Source organism: Coloeus monedula (assembly GCF_965178545.1).
Source record: "Coloeus monedula genome assembly, chromosome: 24".
NCBI classification, from domain to species: Eukaryota; Metazoa; Chordata; class Aves; order Passeriformes; family Corvidae; genus Coloeus; species Coloeus monedula.
The window spans coordinates 3,886,121-3,907,872 of NC_138804.1; the positions used below are offsets into that span (position 1 = coordinate 3,886,121).

Below are 21,752 nucleotides of genomic sequence, written 5' to 3' on the forward strand. Positions count from 1 at the left end.
GCTAATGGATTTCCAGAGAGCCCACAGATATCCACGTTCTAGCAAACAATGTAAAATAGAGTGTCTAATTTTTTTAAACACCTCACATTCATCATATACTGAGAAAATCCTGAGCTCCAGGCAGCATAGTAGCATTACACTTACATAAGTCATACCCCATTCTGTCATCACCAGTATGAACCCTGCCTCTGGCTGGGGCATGGATCCACTTGGTGTTAAGCTCCAACTCAACCAGAGACAAATTACCACATACTATTAATTAGAACCAGACAGGAGGGATCCAGGTGTTGCAATCTGGTGACAGAGCCTGAAGGACACGTGGAAGCACACACTGAGCTCAGGAGTCAGAGTGTGTGGGATCTGCTCCCCGGATTGCACCCTGGGAGCAGTGGGAAGGCTCGTGGAGGAGGCAGGTCCTGCCCCTCAGAGATGCTTTGCTGGTGGTGCTGAGTACAGGGCAGGATGCCAGCACCCGTGTTTGTACACACAGTCTTCTTCCCCCTCAGCCTGCCCCTCTGCTGTGGTTTCACTTGCTCTGCTTGAAAGGCAGATGTGCAGCGTGAGAGCTCAGGTGTGTGAGCCTCTGAGAACTGAGGGAGTAATGAGGATGTACCTCAAGTATAATGGTGCAAACAACCACTAATGTAATTTTGATACCAATTACAGTAATTTGAACAAAGGAGTTGTCCTACCTTTGATTTGCTCTCCTTCTTCCTGGCTGGTTTCATTAAAACCACTTATAGAGATTTGCAGCAGTTCTGTTTGAAGTGCTGTCATCAGGATTTTCATTTTCAGTCACATCAGAAATGGTCGTACAGCAGGCTGGTTATGTTTCACAAATGGATCTGAAGCATGTGGCCATCATTCATTGTGAGAGGCATTTCAGACAGGCTGGTCCTGCTGGTCGTGTGGCTTCTGAGGTGAGTGTCCAGCATTGAGTGCCAGGGAAGAAGCTCCAGAGTGGCCACAGCAATGGCCAGTGCCTGCCCTGGTGCCAGGCTCCCTCCACAGCTTAAGCTCTTCCCAGACCTCCTTCAGCAGCTCCGAGCTGCACTGCACTGAATCCGCAACCCAAACCTTGGTTAATTTGAAGACTAAGTATGTGCCAGTCTGGTTCACACTGCTCCTGAGGAGAGCATCCCTGCACCCCAAATGGGGACCCCAAAGTGCCAATGCACCTTGTGCCTGGTTTCCCAGTTTCATGGTGTTTCCTCTATTTATTAAGAGCTTTTTTTATGTTTATATCTTTGTGCTGATCACCATTTAAAATGCATTACCAAGATTTCTAACTTTCTTGGTCCTTCAATAAAAAGGCAGTAAATGCCCTTTAACAATAACAAGGGCACTGAATTGCTGTGGATTTCCACGGAGTGATGCTGCTCTGACTCTTATTCATCAGGCAAATAAGAGATGCAACTTGCATGACACTGATGAGGAAAGACACTTCAGGACTTACTTAGTAACTCAATCACCACAAGACATTCACCAATTATCCCCCTGTCAAGGGGTGAGGGTGACAGGGAGGTCATGCAGAGTGAGTCTTTTTCATTTGTCCGTGATAGAAGAGGGGAATACACTTTGCAAATTATAATTAGCAATTTAATCCAGCTGTGGCTAATTCATAGATGCATTTTGCACTCCAGGACTCAGCACTCGGGCAGACTCTAAATAAGGCACCAGCATGGTGTGTCCTGTTCCCTGAAAGCTCTCCAGTAATTACAGATTACTCACTGCTTAGCAGAGAGCAGGACAGCTTTCCATGCCTGCAGGTGCCTCTGCTCCTCCTGCCACTCTGCCAGGGCAAGATGCAGCCCTGGAGAGAGAGACTGCCAGCTGCCGGCCACACCATCCCCCAGGATAGCTGCCATGGGGGTCCTGCCAGCCCTGTCCCGATGATGGAGAGAGGGATCCTCCTCAGTGGTACATCCCAGCCCTGTTCCCATCCCGGCTCAGCATTGGCCAGTGGTGGAAGGGGGTTGGGGAAAGGGCTGCAGCTCAGGGAAGCAATAAATTCTGCTCCATTCTAATGGGGCAGGCCGGGCCCAGAAAGAAATTGGTGTATACATTCACAAAAATCCTGCTTGAATAAACAGAAAGGGAGGGAATGCTGGAGAGAGCATCCAATCTGCATCATAATTAGGGAAAAAAATAACAAATGGCAGAAACAACCTGTTCCCATATGCAGCTGCAGTTTGTTCCCCCTGTATCGAACAGCCATGCACCAAGCCTACCAGGAATCTTCTCTGGAAATGTATGAGTGTTTCATGCAATAAGAGCAGGAAAAGAGCCTCTTTTTATGTGTATTACAGAATCTGCTGTAATGAAGCATCAGAGAGAATTTTGTCAACCAGACACTTACTGCTATCTCCGGCCTGGTACCAGAACTGGGGGGCTCACTCCTGGAAGAGTCTCAATGAAGAGAGGCCACGTGGGGACAGCAATTAGGCTCTGGATCTGGGGGTTACCCTGGTGTGGGGCTGGGCCTCTGCCCTGTGCAGCAGTTCAGGTCACTGTCACATTTGGCTACCCAGAGCAGGAAAGTGCACATTCTCAGTGTATGCATTTCAGACATTATTCAATCCCAGACTGACTAATTTATCCATAAACCTTCCTAATGAGTCTGATAGTGTAGGAATGAGAGAAAGCAGCATTGTTATCTGTAAACAGCAGCAGCTGACAGCATGTTTAATCACAGGCTGCACAACAGTGACATCGGTGGAGAACAGGATAAGATACTTCTCCAATTAGTCACACAGCAAAGGCACGAACACAGAGCCTGAGGGTCACTGAACCCAAAACCAAGAGCTCCAAATATCGGAGCCAGGGAGTCCCAGTGAGGGGGAGGCACTTGGAGCCAGGGGCAGGCTGTGCTGGAGCCCTCCCCAACACCCTGAGGGCAGCCGGCATTCGAGGAGAGCCCTGGCACTGCTGCAAAGCCAGCACTAATACTGCAGGCTCTGTGCTGCCTCGAGATCTGCAGGCTGCCTGTGCCTAACAGGATTTTGCAATCCACGGCAAACATACTAATGGGATAGAGAGGTAAAGAGTTCATCCTACTCACTTTTCTCTGCTTCTTTTCTTTTTTTCTGAGCATCTCTCTCCTGGTTTTCTCTGGCTCATCTCTTTCTGAGGTCTGCAGATTAAAAGCATTAATACAAGCCAGAAGTTATTATGTGAATCCTACTTACCACAAAGTAAATGGGATCTAGTGGGCTGCAGCCTTGGAAGCCACGGCCGTTGGGTAACAAAGAGTGTTGTCAAGGCCATCAGGGTTCTCTTTCCCCAGCCCCCCATGTCTGGAGAATGTGGCTCCCGGGACTGGGGGGAGCACAGGGAGAAGGGAGCACAGCTGTGGGAGCTGCTGCTGATGTGCCACTGCATGTAAGGGAGCAGTGATGACATGAAAGGTGCATTGGTGGGGGCCAGAAGCTCCGCACAAACTGTGGGGAGCTGCTGGATGTGCCAGGCACCACCAGGCAGGAGGGAACAGCCCTGGCACCAGCATAATGGGGGCTGCAGCATTACTGCTGCCACCTCTGCTTCCACAGCAGGCAAGGTTTAGGATGTGCCCTCTCTTCTTCCTGATTCCAAATCTTGGGTTAAACCAGTAGCTGCTCTGTGGTGAAGTCCAGGTGTTTTGATTTATCTCTGAGAGATCTCATTATCAGCGACAGCAGTAGACTCTGACCTTTCATGGCAGGGCCCCTTTGAATTTACTTTCTGCCCCAAGGTACAAGAGAAACCATGAGAAATCAATTTTCTTTCCTCCAAGACCCCCTAGTTTTCAAGAACTTTTAAAGGGCAGACAAACCATAACTGGGACATCTTCTACCTTTAAAAAGGTCCTTCATCATATTAGATTTTGATTAATCAGCCTTCTACCCTTCTGTCCACTGTCACTGTGGAAAGCACTGGAGACCTCCCACCAACCTCGCTCTGCAGAGGGAGAGGGAGGAAGAGAAAGAGGGGGAAAGGGAGAAGGAGAGGGAGACAGACTTCGGTGGTTGGGGGAGCCACAGCCACCTATGGGGAAGGCTCCTGTGCTAGCCTGCCCTCCTCGTCCTGCTCCAGCTCCCGTTAGCAGGAAGACACAGCATTGCGCCGGGTGCAGGATGCTCTGTGGGCACTGCCAGTTGCCAGTTCCTGCTCAACTGGTGCCACTGGCTGCCCTGTGGCTGCCTCCAAGCTTTGAGACACTTCTGGGGCTGCAAACCCCAAGACTACCTGACTTGCCCAGCCAGTCACCAGGCCCTGGGTGCAATCACCAGGCTCCCAGAGGAGCCTGACACTGTAGGAGACAAGGTGCTTATCCCAGCCCAGGCCTCAGTCAGCAGGCACGGGGGCCCAGGGAGCTCTGCAGGCTCTGGGTGGCAGGAGGCAGCCTCCTCTGCCTGCCAGAAAATATACATAATTCAGGTAAAATATTAATTTAAGACTGTCTGAGCCATGGCAATAACCTAGACATTATGACAATACAGATCAATAAGCCCAGAGAGGATCCTTCACTGAAACATGCTGCAATTGTTCAAACCAAGTCTTAATTGTGACAAGAATTGATTTCTCTTTTCTAATATCCCTGAATTTTAATTAAAAAGTAGTTAAGTAGACAATGCATTTCCAGGATCATTTAGAGGCAGGACAATATCAAGGAGCACACACTTAAAATGCAGAAGTGGTGCCTTGTTAATACAATGGGAGCAACCTGGGGAGTTGCTCTGTGCAAGTCAGAGATGCCCATGGCTGAGTAGGGCTCAGGGACACCAGGACCCCCAGGCCAGCAACCACAGCCAGTGCTCCATCCTGGCCTCAGCGCAGACATGGGCACGTCCCCACTTGTTCTCTCCTGCTCCCCTGGGTCCTCTATCCATCTGCATTTCACACCCTCTTGCACACACGAGTGCATCTAATAGCTGTGATTATCCAGCAGACTCCAGCACTTTGCTTTGCCCTTGTATGTAGCACATGGCAGAGGCTGGCAGGGAGGGCAGGCGGGGAGGGCAGGACCAGGCAGGGAGCACAGCTGCCACTGCATGAGGGGAGGGCAGTCGCTGCAGCACCAGCTGCCCCAGGAGCTCAGTAGGGTGAGCACAGCCCCCTATTCTCCATGTGCTTCTTGGAATGGTCCCAGGATGTGCCCACAGCGCAGAAGAGCCTGGTAGGAGGGAGTGCTGAAGCCCCTGTGAAGGGAGGGGGTGAACTCCTCCAGCCTTTTTTTTTTTTTTTTTTTTTAATTGCCGGCAGCGTCTCAGTGGCAGCAGCACAGCACAGTGAGAGTGCAAGGAGCTAGCTGTGAACCAGGTATTTCTCAGTCATCCTCCATTAGATGGCCCTCCACAGGCCAAAACACCTTAATCTGACTGGAAGGAGACCATTAACATCAGAGACTCCATTAAAAGAAGAAGTGGTCTTTTATCTACTAATCAAGAGTCATAAAGAAAAACATTTTGGAAGACACCCATAAATGCTCATGAGAAGGAAGGGACTGCATACCCCCTGTTCTGAGTTCCCCATGTACAGATTGTCTTGGGGATGGTTTATTATCCCATCCCATTTTGGGAGGTTTTGATCTGTTTTGTTTTGTGCCCGGGGTGGCGGCTGTCACCGCCCCACGCCCCATCCTCCCTGGCTCCGGGGCTACCGTGATGAATGGCAGCCAGGCCAAGGTTTCCAGAAGAAATTGAAGGCGAAAAGAGAGGCAGCCCCTCTCTTCCAGCGCGGGCAGTTCAACTGGACACACGCGCCAGTATCTCAGACCACAGCTCCTGCTGTTTCTGTGGGTTTTGCCTGCTTCTTTTAGGTTTTTCTTTTGCTTCGGCACTGTGACTGAGCTTGGTGGCTCGACTTCTTTTGCTGCTTGGCTGTCAGGAAGCGCAGAGCCAGTGCGTGCCTGCCAGAACCCGAGAAGACCCCACTTCCCGCCAAGGGCTGCCCCCCTTCGCATAGCGTGGACCCAGCTTCCAGCCAACACCAGTGAAAAATTCCGGGGGGCCCTTTTCCCTGCCGTGTTCCAGAGCCGGGCTGCTGCTGCCCAACCCCCGCCGTACCTCCGCCCTTGCTCCGGGTTTGTGCTATACTGTAACTTTTCACCCTCTGCCTGCGGGGAAGTCCTGCCATTCCAACTTGCTTCTCCGGAGGTTCGTGCTACAGCTCCTTTTGCTATCCTGAGAGAACACTGAGACCGACTGCCGCAGGGGGCTGGTGAAAGAGCCCCTTCGCCATCGCTCCTTGCCGCCTGCACTCGCCACCGGCCACGGGCAGCGAGCCCGGCGGGCCCACAGCGCCCCTGCCGGCTGTGACCGGAACTGCACCGATGGGAAAGCACCTGCAGTCGAGAGAGGCTGGCGCCGGGTTTCTGGTTTTGTTTGTTGTTGCTGCCATTGTTGTTGTTTGTTTGCCTTGTTATACATACGAGTAAAGAACTGTTATTCCTTTTCTCGTATCTTTGCCTGAAAGCCCCTTAATTTCAAAGTTATAACAATTTGGAGAGAAAGAAGTCATATTCTCCATTCCAAAGGAGGCTCCTGCCTTCCTTAACAGACACCTGTTTTTCAAACCAAGACACAGATCCTCCTCTGTATCGATGAACCTACCTGCTGAGTCTTGCTAAAGGCCAGCAGTAGTGGAATTTGGAGCAGCAGCCCAAAGCAGGGAGAGGTCCAGGTTCAAGAGATCTTGTCTCTGCATTAAAAAGGGCTGGAATAGCTTTTGGCCATTCTCACAGAACATGTCTGATATTTACTCTGCTGGTGGCTATCTAAGTGGTCAGACACTGCAGCGAATCTTCTTTCCCTAGGTCTGATTAGATTAGAGAGCAGCAGTGCTGGAGAGCTTGCTGATATTGCCAGGAAAGCAGAGCAAAGACTGAAGAAGGTTCTCAGAAACATCCCTACCCACTATTCCTCCCCAGCCCTTGTTCACGCCAGTCAGAGATGCAGAAGCATCACCCTTGCAAACACAGTCCATTTATTTATATCCCTTGACTCATCAAATAAAAGTCAAACCTTAAACAGTGAGAAATGGTATCCTGGCTCTTTGAAACCTCCAACAACCACACAAGGCTGCATCCCTGCCAAAAGCCACCTTCTGCCTGCCCCTAAAACCTCTTTCCTTGGATTTGCTGGCAAATCCAGCAACCAAGTACTGAACAGCCCCAGAGGGAAGGACAGGGCTGGCTGGCAGTGTCACTGGTCTCAAGGAGGAGTGGGATAGCCCAGACAAGTTCCCTGAAGAATTTGTAGGGCTATAATACATTTTTATGCTGTTAGGCTTTTAATTCATCCAGCTTTGTTACTTTGGGTATTTTGTTCTCTAAATCAAACAGCCCCCATAGTGATAAAACCCTTCATTAATACCACTGGGCTCTTGCCTAAAACAACAGCACATGATCTCCTGCCTTTTAGTTTGATTTTGCTGTCACTTTGGACAGGATTAAAGAGAAATATCTCTACAAATTCTTCCAATATCCTTCAGCAAACATCAGCTTGGACCAAAGAGGACACAGGATGCTGCTGTTAGTAATTCTTTCCTTGCAGATGTTTGGGGACCCTTGATGGCACCCCAGGCTTTGAGATACTCACCATGGGCCTGGAGCAGCTGCCAGCCAGCACCATACTCAGGTACTTAACCAGCCTCCCTTCTTAACAGGGGCTTTTCATCCCTGTTCAAACCCTTTGCAGAGGTGCTGCATGGAGCACACAGATGAAGGAGCTGATGTACAATTTGTGACTCTTCTTGCTCAGACAGAAATTAGCATTTTGCCTTTGAAGGGGAGGAGGCAGTGCTACCTTCTGCTGCAGAACTGGGAGCCAGCAGGACCTGTCCCCACCACGTCAGCAGCCAGAGGGTCTCTCCTGCCACAATCCCTCCAAGCACCTCTCCCAGCCACGACCATGCCAGGGACAGGACCGAGCCCTCACCACAGCAAGCCCAAAGGCCCTGGAGCTGCCTGCAGCTGCCGTCCTTACCCAGCCCTTTCTCACTCTCATCTGAGCTCACTGTGTTTTTGGCCAACAGCTTGTCTCACCTCAGCCTGCAGTGGGTATAGTTCGGATCGTGCCCTCTGTCAGTGCTGGCCTTGCCACAGTGTGCACAGGCCGGCCTGCCCACATCACCTGCCAAGAAATCCACGGGACATCTTATCCCACTTTCCATTTACTGCTGGGTTTTTGGAGCTGTTCATAATCCAACTAGCTCAAGTGTTGAAGCATCACAGTGACCTTTCTCAAACAAGCCAGAATTTTCCAGCCAGACACCTGGCTTTGTGTCAAGTTCCAGTTCCCCAGCCAGCAAGTCCCAGTGCTTGCCAGTCAGTACATTCACATCCAGTCATTAAGCTCACATCAGCTGTCGGGACGTTGTTGCAGTGCCAGGATGGCTGTGGTCAGTGCTGACAGTTCTCCAGGGCTACCCCTCACCTGCAGAAAGGGTTACTTCACCAGACATCCCCAGAAGGGAATGTGGCAGTTGGTCTGGGATGGCTTCCCATCCATTCCCATCTGACAGGAAGGCATGAGGAGCATTGCCTCTGTTTTTGCTGGCCACAAACGTAACTAACTTGGGGCCACATGCTGCTGGAGCCCTGCAGCACTGCGACTGGAGCCGAGGGAGCAGCCTGTCCCCTGAAATCGGTGTAGGGCTGTGGTTTGTGTTTTGTTTCCTCCTGTAACTCTCTGTTCCTGACCTCGCAACTGTTAACTCTCAGAATCTGACCTTAAGCCTTGCTAAATGAATTTCTCCTCTATGTTACTGTAAGGGCTGTGCAATGCCAGGAATGATGCTCAGTCAAGGCATGCTGAAGAAGCACAGGGTCTTGGCAGGGCACACTGCATGGGCCCAGAGGCACTGCCAGTGGCACAGACCCACACAACATAACACTTCTGCCTCCCTGCAGTGACAGGGGGCAATGGCAGAAACCTCAAGGAGTTCTGCCAAGCTGAGAAGCAGCAAAGTCCACAGCTGGAACCCAGCATTGTGCAAAGGCCACGGGAAGGAGCTGGGCCGAGCTGGGCCGAGCCGGACCACCAGCACGTGCCACAGGCCAGATGGCTGGGCCACGGTGGGCAGGTCAGACATGGACTGAGAGCTGGCTGCCAAAGCACATCAGCCTCATGAGACACATTCTCTGGCCCTGGCACTGCTCACCCGCCAGCCCAGGCACATCACAGTACTGATGATGTCACAGGAGGCAAGCATGAGCCTTCAGGTGGCACGTAGACTTCAGAGAGAGTGAAGTAACTGAGTATTGACTGAGATGTCCCAGGTGAGCCCTGGATGCACATTACATTCTGCTTAACTCAATAATTACCATTTATATTATCCCTTCCCACACTCTATCAAGCTAAAAGATCTGTAATTAGCTACTTGGTTTAAGTGTAACATTTTAATTAATGCATATTATGAAGTATAATTGCTTCTTAGAGATAACGTTGCCCGTTCTATCACACTGTATCCCTCTGTAATGCTTTAACCAAAATACAAGTTTGTCCCAGTGAGTGAGCAAAGGTCCTACAAATCAGGCACTGGGATGCAAAAGTTCCTCTGCAATGCCAAAAGGAAGCAACATATGGACAAACAATTCAGTACAACCCCTCTCAGAGCTGTTCCTCCTCTGAGCTCCAGGAGGACATGCCAGGCTGCAGCTCCCACTGCCACATCATCCCCAGTCCACCGGTAGCACCACACCAGGCATCCACAAATGCATTTAACTGCTGATTTATCTTTGATTCCATTTAATTTAGTTGTTAGAAGAGTTTTCGTTTAGGACTGGTGTTTGTGGAAGAGTGTCAGCACAGCAGCCCAGGGCAGTTTCAGACCAGACAAGTTCTCTCGCCATGTCATGACAACCCTGAGACACTCACACAAACATAAGATCCCTAAAACTTCCCAAACAAACACCAACCATACAGACACTTAGAGAAAAACCTTGCAAAAGGCACAATAAATTACAGAACTTTTGGCATTGGGCTGAATTAAAATGATAAACTGAAGTTTTCGCTTGCCAAAAGCTGTTTTTATGGTGCTGCAGCAGCAGATGGTCTTTCCTGGAGGTGAAGGATTTTGAAGATTTGCCAGTGCAGAGAGAACCAGAGGGTTAACATATGTATTGTAAGATGTAAGAGGAGAGTACCTGGCAGTGCAGCCTGACAGGGCTGGGATGGCTGAGCCCCCACATCCCACAGAGGGCCAGGATCCTCTGCAACTCACAGCTCAACCCAGGACCTGCTCAGAGGGTGGATTGACCCAATTACCTGCTAATTGGGGTCCCTTCATAATTCTTCAGGAGGGAAACCCAATAGCCACAGCATTCCCTTCATTCACACCAACAGCCTGTTCTGGCTCTGTTTTATGAGTCATTAATTCCTAATAAGTAGAAAACTGCCTGATGGGCTTTGGACAAGAATACTGTATCAGAGACAACATACAATATAAATTTACAGCTGTGAACCAGAGTTTGAACATTGACATATCTTTAATAATGATAAATGAAGAGCTTATGGATGCAGCTAAAGTTCACATCAGAATTTTGATTCATGATCACACTGAGCTCAGGTGGAGCCATCAAGCCCAGACCCAGCATCTTGTCCCAGATATGGACACCATCACATCCCTCACCCGCACCCCAGTGACGGTCAGCCCCCCTTTCCCTCCTGTGCTGTTGGGCTGCAGACACAGGGCCTGAGCCCCCTTCCCTGCCAGCCCTGGGAAGCTGTGCCATGGGAAGCACTGAGCTATGTATCGTGAGCCAGGGCTGTGACAGCTCCTCAGCCAGCCAGAGAAATGCTAATTGTGAAGCAAGTAATTAGTGGCTATAAAATATGACCAATACAATTACACTGAGGGTTTTTTCCTGTCTGTCCCGAGTCTTGGCACAGAACAGTCTTATAATCAGGTGACAAAACTGACAGGCAGCTCCAGTGAAACAGCCTGTCCTCTCCCTCTGCAGAGACTCCCCAAGTGTTCTGCACCAATAATTACTAATCCAGTTATTTCTCTCAAGATTAAAAAAGCATTCTGCAGGTAATTTGCCCATAATAGCACAGGCCTGGTGCTGGCAAAGAGCTCCACGCCTGCAGAGCCCAGCAGGTCTGGGATGGCTCCAGTGCCAGCATCACAGACCCTTCCTGAGGGACACCCATCCCAGCTTGGGACCCCTTTGTGTCCCCATGGGCTCTGAACTGCTGCTCCATCCCCAAAAATGGCCACACAACAGCACTCAGTGCATCCCACTACCACCCAGGACCTCCAAGACATTGCAACACGTGTCATGAAGGACTGTTTTAAGGTCACTTAAAGAATCACCAGCAAAGGTGATCCCAACACAGCCAGGATCCCGACACAGTGAGCAATGGGTGGGACAGAGTGAGGAAGCAGCAGTGATCCTGAAATGTTCTGGTCCCTCCAGACTGTCAATGGGCACAGGGATAAACAATCTGGGAAAGATGAAGGGACACAGGGGCAGCAGTGTGTCTGAGCCATGTCTCTGGAGCTGCAGCCTGCTGCCCCACACCAGACTCACCTGGTGCTCACCTGCATGGGGACATGCCCTCCTCAACACTGCTTCATCCCAGGTGTTGTTGCTGGTGTGCTCAGTGGCACTGTGATGATGTCATCCAGCTGCATTTTCTAAAACTGTTTGGAAAAAAAGCCCATGAGTCTGTAATTTGTCATTACCATACCAACCTGGAGAGCAGCTGAACCACTAATATCAAACAAACAAACAAACAAACCTCATAATAGCTCCTGTCAAGCAGAGACCAATGCTGATGGGTGACCTGTAGCAGCACAGGAGAATAATTTGTGAATTGCCACTGATTTCCAAAATCAAAACATAAATTTTGCTTCGCAATTGAAGTATCAAGGGAAGCTTTGTTTTTAGTAGGTGTTTTGTCTCTCTGTGACTTTTGGGGGGAAATAACATTCACTCCAGCCAAGCCCACAGAATCCTTGTGACACAAACTTGCTGGTTAAACTCAGGCACCTGCTTCTGGGTCTGGCCTGAGTCATTGCAGGGAGTCCTCAGAATTCTCTTCAACACTGGTGTGGCTCCCGAGTCAACCCCATGAGCACCACTAGCCACTCACACCAGCGTGGCAGGAGGGGTCCCAGCCCCCACTGTATTTTGGTGCAGAGCACCCTGCTGCCAGGGAGAACAGTGCAAGACTGCCTCTCCAAGGAGAAGCACTGAAACCTGTCATTTGGGCCCAACTAGGTGCCCACTGATGTTTTTGAAGGACCCAACACCCTCTCCTCCACCACAGCCCCGTATGCAGCTCCAGCCCACAGTTTCACCCCAACAGCTCCTGTCTGTGACCAACAAACTCCAAGGCTCCCACCCCACCACCTTCCAGCTTGGCTCCACTTTTGGGCAGGAGTTCAGCACATCACTGCGAACCCCAGATCTCCAGAACTCACCCTGAGCTGCTCCATCTCTTTACCAGAACATCTGCCACGCCACACACACTGCGAGTGCTCTGCGTTTCTCCCGACGGTTCCACTAACAGCATTAGTCCTGCTGCTACCAATGGAGTGTGAGGCAGGACTGAGCCTGCTGATGCCTGGCAATCTGGAAACATGAGAAACCATCTCTCTCTGTCCCAGCACACAAGAGCCACCGGGGCCTCTGAGCAACCCTGCTCAGCCCTGCAGACCCAGCAGCTGGGGATGGCTCTTCCCAGAGCAGCAAACACCAGTGGTACCTGCCACTGGTCCACGCTGTGCTCTGCTTGCAGCAGCTCCACGTCTGTGTTCTCCTGCATCCGCAGCCTTTTGTCATTATCTAACCCATGACAAACCCATTATGATAGTAAAGATCGGAATCATTGTGATCCCAGGCAGATGCCCAGGACTGGCCCAGAGGAGCAGCAGTGTTTTGCACAAGGCAGTAACAAATTACTGAAGGTCGCCTATGATTTATCACTGCCTTGGTTTCCAGACAGTGACACTGTTTCCCCCAGGGAAGCAGCCTTGTGGGTGCCAGCGCATCTGCTCTGACTGAGCCTCTAACATGGATGATTTTGCTTATTTTATTGGATTGGAAGCATCCCCAATAAGCATGTTGTCTCCTTGTCTGAGTGATGCGTTTGCCATACGACACTGAATTTACATCCCATCCACTGCACACAACTGCTCTGACAACTGGAAAAGGACCATATGGGGTGGGGACACATGCCAGGAACTCAGTCCCAGCAGGGATGAGTCTTTGCTGTGCTCGTGAATATGCCAGAAATGTCTGCAGGTGACAGGCCCTGCCAGAGATAAGACTATGCAGCACTGTGCCGTGCTTTCATCTTCAAAGAGCTTGTCCTGGGCATGGCTTTTGGCTGTATGGGGGTCCGAGACACCAGGCTGGCACCACAGAGAGACTGCTGGAGCCTGTCTGCAAGTTTGAGCTGCTCTGGCAAGGAACAGACAAGAGGGCAGAGACCCCAGAGAGCACAGCTGCCGTGGGCACAGGCTCTTGGGAGGCTCCCACTGCAGCTCCCAGTAAGAATGGCTGAAATGGCACTTGTGCCAGTGCAGTTACCACTACTGAGACCCCACCTCGCCACATATGAGGACAGACCCCTCTGAGCCAGCCCTCCCTCTGTCAGTGCCCCCAAAATGGGCTGGGGTACACCAGCAGGGGCAGGGTCATGGTCACCCAGGGTTTGAAACACATAGCAAACAGCCCTCCACTCACTGGCATGACACCTCCAGACGCTGGAGTCAGGAGCCACGTCCCTTAGTCCCAGCAGCCGCCTTGCCTGTGCCCCTGGTCTTGGTGGGACAACAGCCTGGCCTCACCACCAGAGCCTGGCTTGTCCTTGCCACTGGCTGATTGTGGGGATTGTGGCTCCAGATATCCCTTTCATCTCATTAGAGGCTGCTGGATTTAATTCCCTGCACTTTGGTATAAAGTGAGGGTCCCATCTGGAAAGCAATTTGTGTTTCTCAGAGCAGGCAGTCAGAACATTTCCCATTAAAATGTAAATTTAGCCAAGTTTTCTGGCATCTCTTTTCCTTCCTTAAGGTTAGAAGAATATGAACTTGTATTATTTTTTCCATCAATATTATCTTCCCCACAGTTTTATGTTAAGGAAAAAAAGCTGCCTGATATACACCTTTAGCAAATTAAATTTGAATTGAGTCTGACAGCACAACAGGGATCCAGATTACAGGGAGATGTCCTGGCCTAACTGTAGTCATTGCCAAGTTATTTGCAGAGCATTAACCATGGAGGGCACAAGTAGAGCAAACATGGTCTCTGCACTGAATGTTCATCTCGCCAGTGTTCCCAGCTGGCTGCAGGACCAGCCTGTTCCAAACACCAGTGGCACCTTGACAGTGTCTCTCAGGAACATCCTGGATGCTAAGTTTAGTTTTACTGCAATCCCAGCCATCCTCAGCCAGGCACCACAGAGCCCCACTGACCGCTCTCTCTGCCAGCCCTGGGGCTCCCACGTCAGCCAGGTGTGGTGGTTCCTGCCCTGCCAGCGATCCCCATCCCACCTCCATCCCTGCTCCACCATTGATCCCTGCCCCACCACTCATCTCACCACAGCTGCAGCCACACAGCAGAGGGGAATGGATGTCTGGTAACCAGCAGAGGATTTTGGCCAAACATGCTCAGAATAATGAAACCAACTGCCCTGCTCACTGCAGGTTTTAAAAGATGATATTTCATTATTAAAACCGCAAATCCCTGTGACTCACCATTTCTTTTGCTTTCAGACACGTGGAGGCAGGGAAGCGCTCTCTCCACACCTTGGGAAGCCTATCAGCGTTTGAAGGGTGTTTAGAGGGTACAGCTATACAACAAGGAAAAAAACCTGAAAATTCTCCTCTGCTCACATTGGGCAGGTAACTGCCACAAGCTTGGGAGCTTCTCGTTCCCCAGAAATCTCATCCAATCAAGCTGTGGCTGATGACAACTTGCACCTGACAGAGCTGCAGCTGGGCCACTCCCAGCCCCTGTAGGCAGAGTTAATGGGGAGCATCACCCCAGACCCTGGGGAGAGTGGGCTCACCAATAAAAATTAATAGTTTCATTGCAATGGGGGATCTAATCCAGTGCTTTCCCTGTCCCGGGCACCAAAGTTCTCCCTAGGGCCGCACATGGCTTTCCTACAGGACTGCCCCTGGAACCCAGCACGTCTTGGACTGCAATGAATGCTCTGTCCCACAGCAGCAGCAAGTGAATCAGCAGTCTCAGCCAGCATTAATTATGCAGAGAATCATTTGCTGGTAAAAAAAAAAAAAAGTTTTAATTTAATCAAAACTAAATTAATAGTTAATTTAACAATTCCACAGTGAAAAGCCCTTGACCTCTGGACCTCTTCTCCCTGCACGCAGGGACTGCAGTGGTGACATCCCATGGCGTGCCAGCACTGCCCCACCTCAACCTGTGCTGCCCAGAGCCCCCTCCCCAGGGACTCCCTGCAGCCATCCCCAAGGCGTCAAGACCAGGGTGGGTAAACCACAGCCATTCTGAAAAGGGAAAAAAATGGAGAAGAGGTGGATGAACACAGACCGTGTTACCTTTAAGCCCCTGAAAAATTCCAGTCCAAATAAATATTTTTTTTAAGGAACCGGAAAATAGGAAGAAGAGCAGTCAGGCAGAACATCCTCCAGAAAAGGGAGCTGAGAGCAAATCTGACTAATGTACCTGGGGTGATCTGGAAGCAGGAATGCTGTCTGAGAAAGACTCTCCAGATGACTTCAAGGTCCCTTCTGTCTTTATCATTTACACTTCTACAGACTAATTCCTTAAACCGGTATCCTGCGGAAACTTGCCCGGCATTCTGCCAGCTCTGGAGCTGGAAGAAGGGCTGGAGGACAGTGTAAGTGGATATGCACACACAGTGTGCAGAAGGAAACTGGGTTTTTACAATAGGCCTTTGTAGTCTGGGAGGATAAACTCAAAAGAGCATTTCACAGCAGCCTCCTTGTGCAACAGCAAAGCCATGTCTGGGAGCTGCAGGAGAGGCAGAACTGCCCCAGCCAAAGTTGGCTGTCCAGTGGATGCCCCTTTAAACGCACTGTTTCACAGCCCTCTCCTGACACAGATGGACTCACTCCTGCAGCAAAACCAAGAGCTGCAACTCAGCATACCCTGCTGCATACAGGCCTGGCCCAGACAGACAAGATCATTTTTCCTGCCTGTAACCACAGTGAGTGAAAAACCCCCACTCTGAGCTCCCAGCATCTGGCAGGGCAGGCTGGGCTCCATCTAGAATCATCTTACCAAGCTATCTCCTAGTCAAGACATTACAAGAAAATAAATCAGAAGAAGATTAACATAAATATTCTTTTAAAGACTTAATCAGCTGCAAATTGCAATTTTGTGTTTCCAGCTTAATTAGCCCAAGTCTAGTTTTAATTTCATTGGGAAGCAGAACGAGGGCAGTAGCAGCAGCATTACAGATCTCTGGTTGCAGTGATGGAGTAAAACCTCTCCCTGGTTAGGGCTCTTGGATGCCTCAGACAACAGCATTCCCAATAGCTCCAACAGGGCTGGAAAGGGTCAGACATCGAGCAGCTTCGCCTCCAATCCAACCCTGGCCCAGGCAGCCTGGCCTGGTGTTGCTCGTTTGAGCCATTGCTCCACGAGTTTGAACTGGCTCCGCTAGTGAGGTTCTACAGATGCACTTTTGTTTGCAGGGCAAGTGCTAATTAAAATGCAAACCATGTAACTTCTTCTCTGAGTGCTCATGCCAATGTGACTTCTACAAGGGCTGCAAACACTAGGGTCACCCTGGTCTGTGAGTACATTTATGAATGTGTTTATAGTCCCACCTACCAGATTTCCAAAGGTACCTTCCCATTCCAGCAGAAGCTGTGTCTGATCCCCATGTCCTAGCTGGGCTGGGGTATATTTTCACCATGTCCCAGCAGACAGGTCACTGTGTCCTGATGACTCACTATGGCTGCTGGACCCACTACCATGTCCCCCGCCCACAGCACATAGGGCTCTGCAGTCACTCGGTGTAGCAGCAGGGTCCCAGTTTGGGAAGTACCAAGGACACCTGAATAAGCAACAAATCCCGGGTTTGCTTCATGCTGGTGCATTCCAGAGGTGCTGACAGTGCCCCAATGCTGATACACAAACTTGTCACTTCAGCTGGTGCCAAGCACATCATGCTGACAGCGCAGTGCCCCACAGACAGCCAGAAGCCAGAGGAAAGAGGGAATTTATAGTGCCTGCAGCTTCTGCAAGAGAACGACAGCACTAGCCCTTTCACCCATGCCTGATGCATGGTTCATCCTCTTGATGCTGGTGGTATAAATAAAGCTGTCACTTGCAGGGACACTGAACACCGGCAGCAGGGAACGAGCCATGAGCAGAGGCACCAGCTGAGATGGTGATACACTTCCCCAGTTTTCTGCCCACCAAGGCTGCTCGCAAATGCCAGCCATGGTTGTGGCCAAGATGAGGTGCTCCAGGCATCCCAGAGCAGATGCCAGAGCCAGTCCCATTCAGGCAAGCCTGCTCTTCCTTAAGGCTGTGGCTCACTTGGGGGAGCATCACTCCCCACCCAGCTGTAGGAAAGGAGCCCTTCCTGGCTGTGAGGGCACCAGCTCCACCTGCATGTTTCCGAGTCCCTAAGGGAAGGAGGAGGACCTTGCTGCAGCAGAGCCCCCACAGCCAGAGAAGCAGGCTCCTAGAGGCCCCTCAGCTGCATGGTTCAATCGGTGACCATGGCTCAGCTGCTCCACTGGCACATGGCAGAGCCCTGTGCCTCTGCAAGCACAGAGGGCAGGGGCACAGCTGCACCTGGTTATCGATGGTGCAAGATCAGCTTGTCTGAGCAGGGAAATACAGCACTGGGAAAATAGGAAACATTTGGAAAGTGGATAGCAGGTGCGAGTGATGGATGAGCACTGGAGTAGCCCAGCAAGAATGGATGAATAGCTGATGAGCTGAGGAATGACACAGGGACTGCCCACTGTGCAAATCCAGCAGGGAAATTGCTCACTGTGGTGGGAGGTTACAGCAAGCCCCCAAACAGCCTTTACACACCCCCACAGGCACGGGGGCACAAGGGCAGCAGTTCTGGCTCTGCTCAGTGCCGGTGTGAACTGAGGGATGTGGAGAGTCACTGCCCAGATTTACTACCCACCAGGGCCCACAGAGGGACCCTCAGTGCCCCACTCTGCCCCCTCTACTACACCAGACCCTCTGCTCAGAGCAGTGTCCGCCAGCACTGTAGGGACAGGCGGGCAGAACAAGTGGTCCTCCGCAGGCAAAAGGAAGTGACCCCTCTGATTTCCCTCAGCGCCTCCATGCCCGAGGATACTTGACTGGGAAAGGCAGGGTAAGAGCAGAGATGCAGAGAAGGGGAAACAGCCAGAGATCCCTCATGCTCTCACTCTACAAATGACAGTAACTCACCCAGCCTGGTGCTTTGGGAATTTTATAGCAGAAGCTCCAGACAGGCAATGCTGACTCTGGGGTCAGCTGTGTGTGTAGTACAATCCATTGGCAGTGCCTGAAATAGCTGCTTCTGAGCAGTAACAACAGAAAACTCCTCCATGGCCCTCAAGACATTGAGAAAAACCATCCCAGCACAGGCTGTGCAAGGGCTGGGTGCAGGCAGGGGAGTGGCCCTGGCACAGGCCCCACTCACGTCCCACAGGAGACCCCAGTGGAGCTGTTCCACCCAGGGAAAGGATCCTGACTCCACATCCCATGCCACCCCCTCCCTGCTTCCCAACAACTTTACTTTTCAATCAATGACAAATACCAGTGGACACTTTCATCCATTCCCTGTTTACTTCAGCTTAGCACCATTTTAGAGCAAAATCAAGAGAGAATTCTATATTTAAACAAAGGAAGATCATCACGCCAAGAGCTTATTTCATTCTCTGCATTGGGAGGAAGCAGGTTGCTCTGAGCAGCTCTAGCCTAGGTTTTCTGAATACTGTGGATTTTCAGAAGCACTGACAGTTTTATCTCAGTAGTAGGTTTCGATTGCATTTAGAACAGAGAAAAGCAGCCAGAGAACACCACAGCTGTAACACCCTCAAAGCTCCAAACCCCTCTACTCCATGTTTGCTTTCCTTCCAGCGCAGATGGCATGGGATGAGCACTCAGAAGTGGGTGGGGCACACAGTTCTTCCCCACACCATCCTGACAACAGTTTAACTTTCATAATCACTGTATTCACAAAGCCTGATCAGGATAACAGAACAGACATTTGGGAACAATACAGCAGCACAAAGAGGTCAGAAAGGGTTTTCTCGTCTTTTTTTTTATTTACCTTGACATAACCCATTGACCTTATTAAACAAGGCCATGATCACCCACTCCTGAGTGCACAGGCACACAGTGCCCAGCTCCACCAGCTCCCAGTCCCAAGGGTTAGGAAGATTCTGGTAGCAAGCCATACTTCTTCTTCAAGATGTCAACTGTGGGTGTTAGTGCACTGCAGGGAGAAACAGAGCCATCAGAACAAAGGGTTTGGAGCATTAAACTGCATTTTCTGGGGAAGAGTAATTGGTGAGACACAGGATTACACTTAGAACTAAGGAGAGCCTGAACTCCAGAAACTACAGCTTCACATAGAAGCCTTGAGAAAGGGGAATTTGAGAGCTCTTGAGGATTTCTGTACGTGCTCGTAATTAAGTTAACATTAATGGAAAGGTGGAACTGCTGTGGGAAGCAAAGCAAAGCAAACAAAGCAGAACAAAACAAAGCAAAGTAATGCATGACCCAACCCTATCCAAAAGCTTTGTTTCATTTAAAGCAAGGGAAAAGCCCCAGCTACACTCACCAGCCAGGCCGGATGATGGAGAATTTCCCCGACACAGATAAGTCAACCACAGTCGACCCCAAGCGACACTCTGGGCTCTGGATGTCTCCTATGGGGCCTCCATCAATGACCAAGGACAACTGAGGCCACAAGTCCTGGAATTCCTGCAAGAGAGCTGTGGGTAACAGTCCTGACAGTGGTTTGAGAGTATCATTTAAATAAAATAAAAATATAGCAACAGAGCAACTCTTGGTTTATTCCTAAAGCTGAGTTCAACTGAGAGAGCCTGGGGCTCTGCCAAACTGCCCCAGTGACATCCCTGAGGGATGAAAGAACCTCACCAACACAGTCAGGGTGCTGCCGTGGGAGCTGATGTTGGCGCTTGTCAAAGCAAGCGGTCCCGAGCAGGCACGTGCCAGGTCTCTCATGAAGGGGTGGTTTGGAATGCGAACACCAACCAGCTGCAGGGAAAGAGAGGAGGGTTTTACACACAGCAACTGGTTTTAATTTGCATTGCCTAAAGTTCTCTTGACTTAAAGCTGAAGCTCTAGAGAACTGACAGATCTACATCTGCTGAACCAGCAATAACCCAAGACTTAAATCAGGCCCTAATGCTGGTTTATGCCATGTCCAGGTCAGTCACAGGGAGCAGGACAACACAGGGACCACTTCTGGGGACAAGTAAGGACAAATGTTACAGCAGCAACACAAAACCAGCCCCCTGCCCCCGAAGCCCTGAGATCAATCCTGTAGCCAAGACTTTACTGATGTGAACGGATTCAAGTCTTTATTTAGCTCTTCTGAACGCTGTAACACCAGGGTCACTGGTCCCGGCAGCAAGTCCCGCAGCAGCTCGTCGGGAACATTCACGTGGCAGTACCTGCAGGGCCAGAGACAGCTGGATCAGGATGTGCACACGGTGTCGGCCGGGCGACTGGATCTCAGGCAGCTCCAGCAATGCCCTCCCATCCCTTCCGTGGGGCTCCGGGTCCGCGAGAGGAGGTGCTGCAGCCCGCCGGGATCTCCGGGCAGCCCCGCGGGCTCCACGGCCCGGCCGCGCTCACCTGTAGAGCCGCTCCACGTCCCCGAGGCAGATGGCGAGCGGCTTCGCACCGTTCCGCCCCTTCAGGCTGTAGATGCTGCGCACGGCGGCCGAGTCCTGGGCCAGGCAGGCCACGCCGTACACCGTGTCCGTGGGCACCGCCACCAGCCCGCCTGCCTGCAAGGCACTGGCCGCGGCCGCCACCGCCTCCCTCCAACCTGCGCGACACCAGGGGTCAGCGGGGCGATCGGGCACCTGCCTCCACCGGCCGGGGCCTCCACCCTCCGGTCCGGCCCAGCCCAGCTCGACTGGGGGCCTCCCGCCGCCGGCCCAGCCTCCCCCCTCCGCTGGTTCCCCGCGCGCACCGTGAGGGTCGGGCCAGGCCCCGCCGCCGGGCGGCAGCAGCACCAGGCGGGCGCGACCCGGCCCCGGCCCCGGCCCCGGCCCCGCCGCTCCCTCCGCCGCCCGCGCCAGCGCCCTCGCCGCCCGCGCCATGCGGCGCGACTTCCGCCCGCGGCGCTGAGCGATGACACAACATCCGGGGGGGCGGGGCGGGGCGGCTCGCTGGTTCCCATGGCGACCGGGGGCGCGCAGGAGTCGCGCGCAGGCCGGCCGGAGACGGAGCGGGAGCGGCGGGTGCGGAGGGGGAACGGGACGGCCAAGGGGCATTGGGGGGTCCGGGGTACCCGCGGCTCCGGCCGTGACCGCGCTCCCCGCCGTCTCCCTGCAGGTTCCAGACGACCCGCAGAGGCTGCGAGAGCTGCTGGAGCTCCGGCAGCGGCACCTGAGGTCCCGCATCGCCGCCTGCGAGGAGCTGACGGCGGCGATGGCCGCGCTGCGGGCAGCGCTGAGTCCCGGCCCGGCGGCGAGCAGCGCGAGGCCCTGAGGAGCCCCGGGAGCGGCGGCGGGACCGAGGACGGGCCTCGCGGAAGGGACGGAGGGGCGCGATCGGTTGGGGCTCCGGGAACGCCCGGTCGGTG

The 21,752-nt window shown here is 52.0% G+C and overlaps 1 protein-coding gene across 1 annotated transcript; it reads right to left on the reverse strand.

The window, feature by feature from the left end:
• Positions 1-18,850: 18,850 nt before the first annotated feature.
• Positions 18,851-21,270, reverse strand: YRDC (yrdC N6-threonylcarbamoyltransferase domain containing). Its single transcript, XM_082296464.1, has 6 exons — positions 21,138-21,270; positions 20,795-20,990; positions 20,496-20,610; positions 20,072-20,191; positions 19,752-19,894; positions 18,851-19,403 (listed from the first exon to the last, which is right to left on the reverse strand). Exons 1-6 carry the CDS (start codon positions 21,265-21,267, stop codon positions 19,340-19,342), a joined length of 768 nt encoding a protein of 255 aa, XP_082152590.1. The 5' UTR covers positions 21,268-21,270; the 3' UTR covers positions 18,851-19,339.
• Positions 21,271-21,752: the final 482 nt, after the last annotated feature.

Coding starts and splice junctions, on each gene's coding strand:
- YRDC (XM_082296464.1), bottom strand. CDS start 21,267: ATGGCGCGGGCGGCGAGGGCGCTGGCGCGGGCGGCGGAGGGAGCGGCG. Junction 20,991..21,137: donor GGCCTGGCCCGACCCTCACG/GTGCGCGCGGGG, acceptor GGTGTCGCGCAG/GTTGGAGGGAGGCGGTGGCG. Junction 20,611..20,794: donor GACGTGGAGCGGCTCTACAG/GTGAGCGCGGCC, acceptor CTGGCCCTGCAG/GTACTGCCACGTGAATGTTC.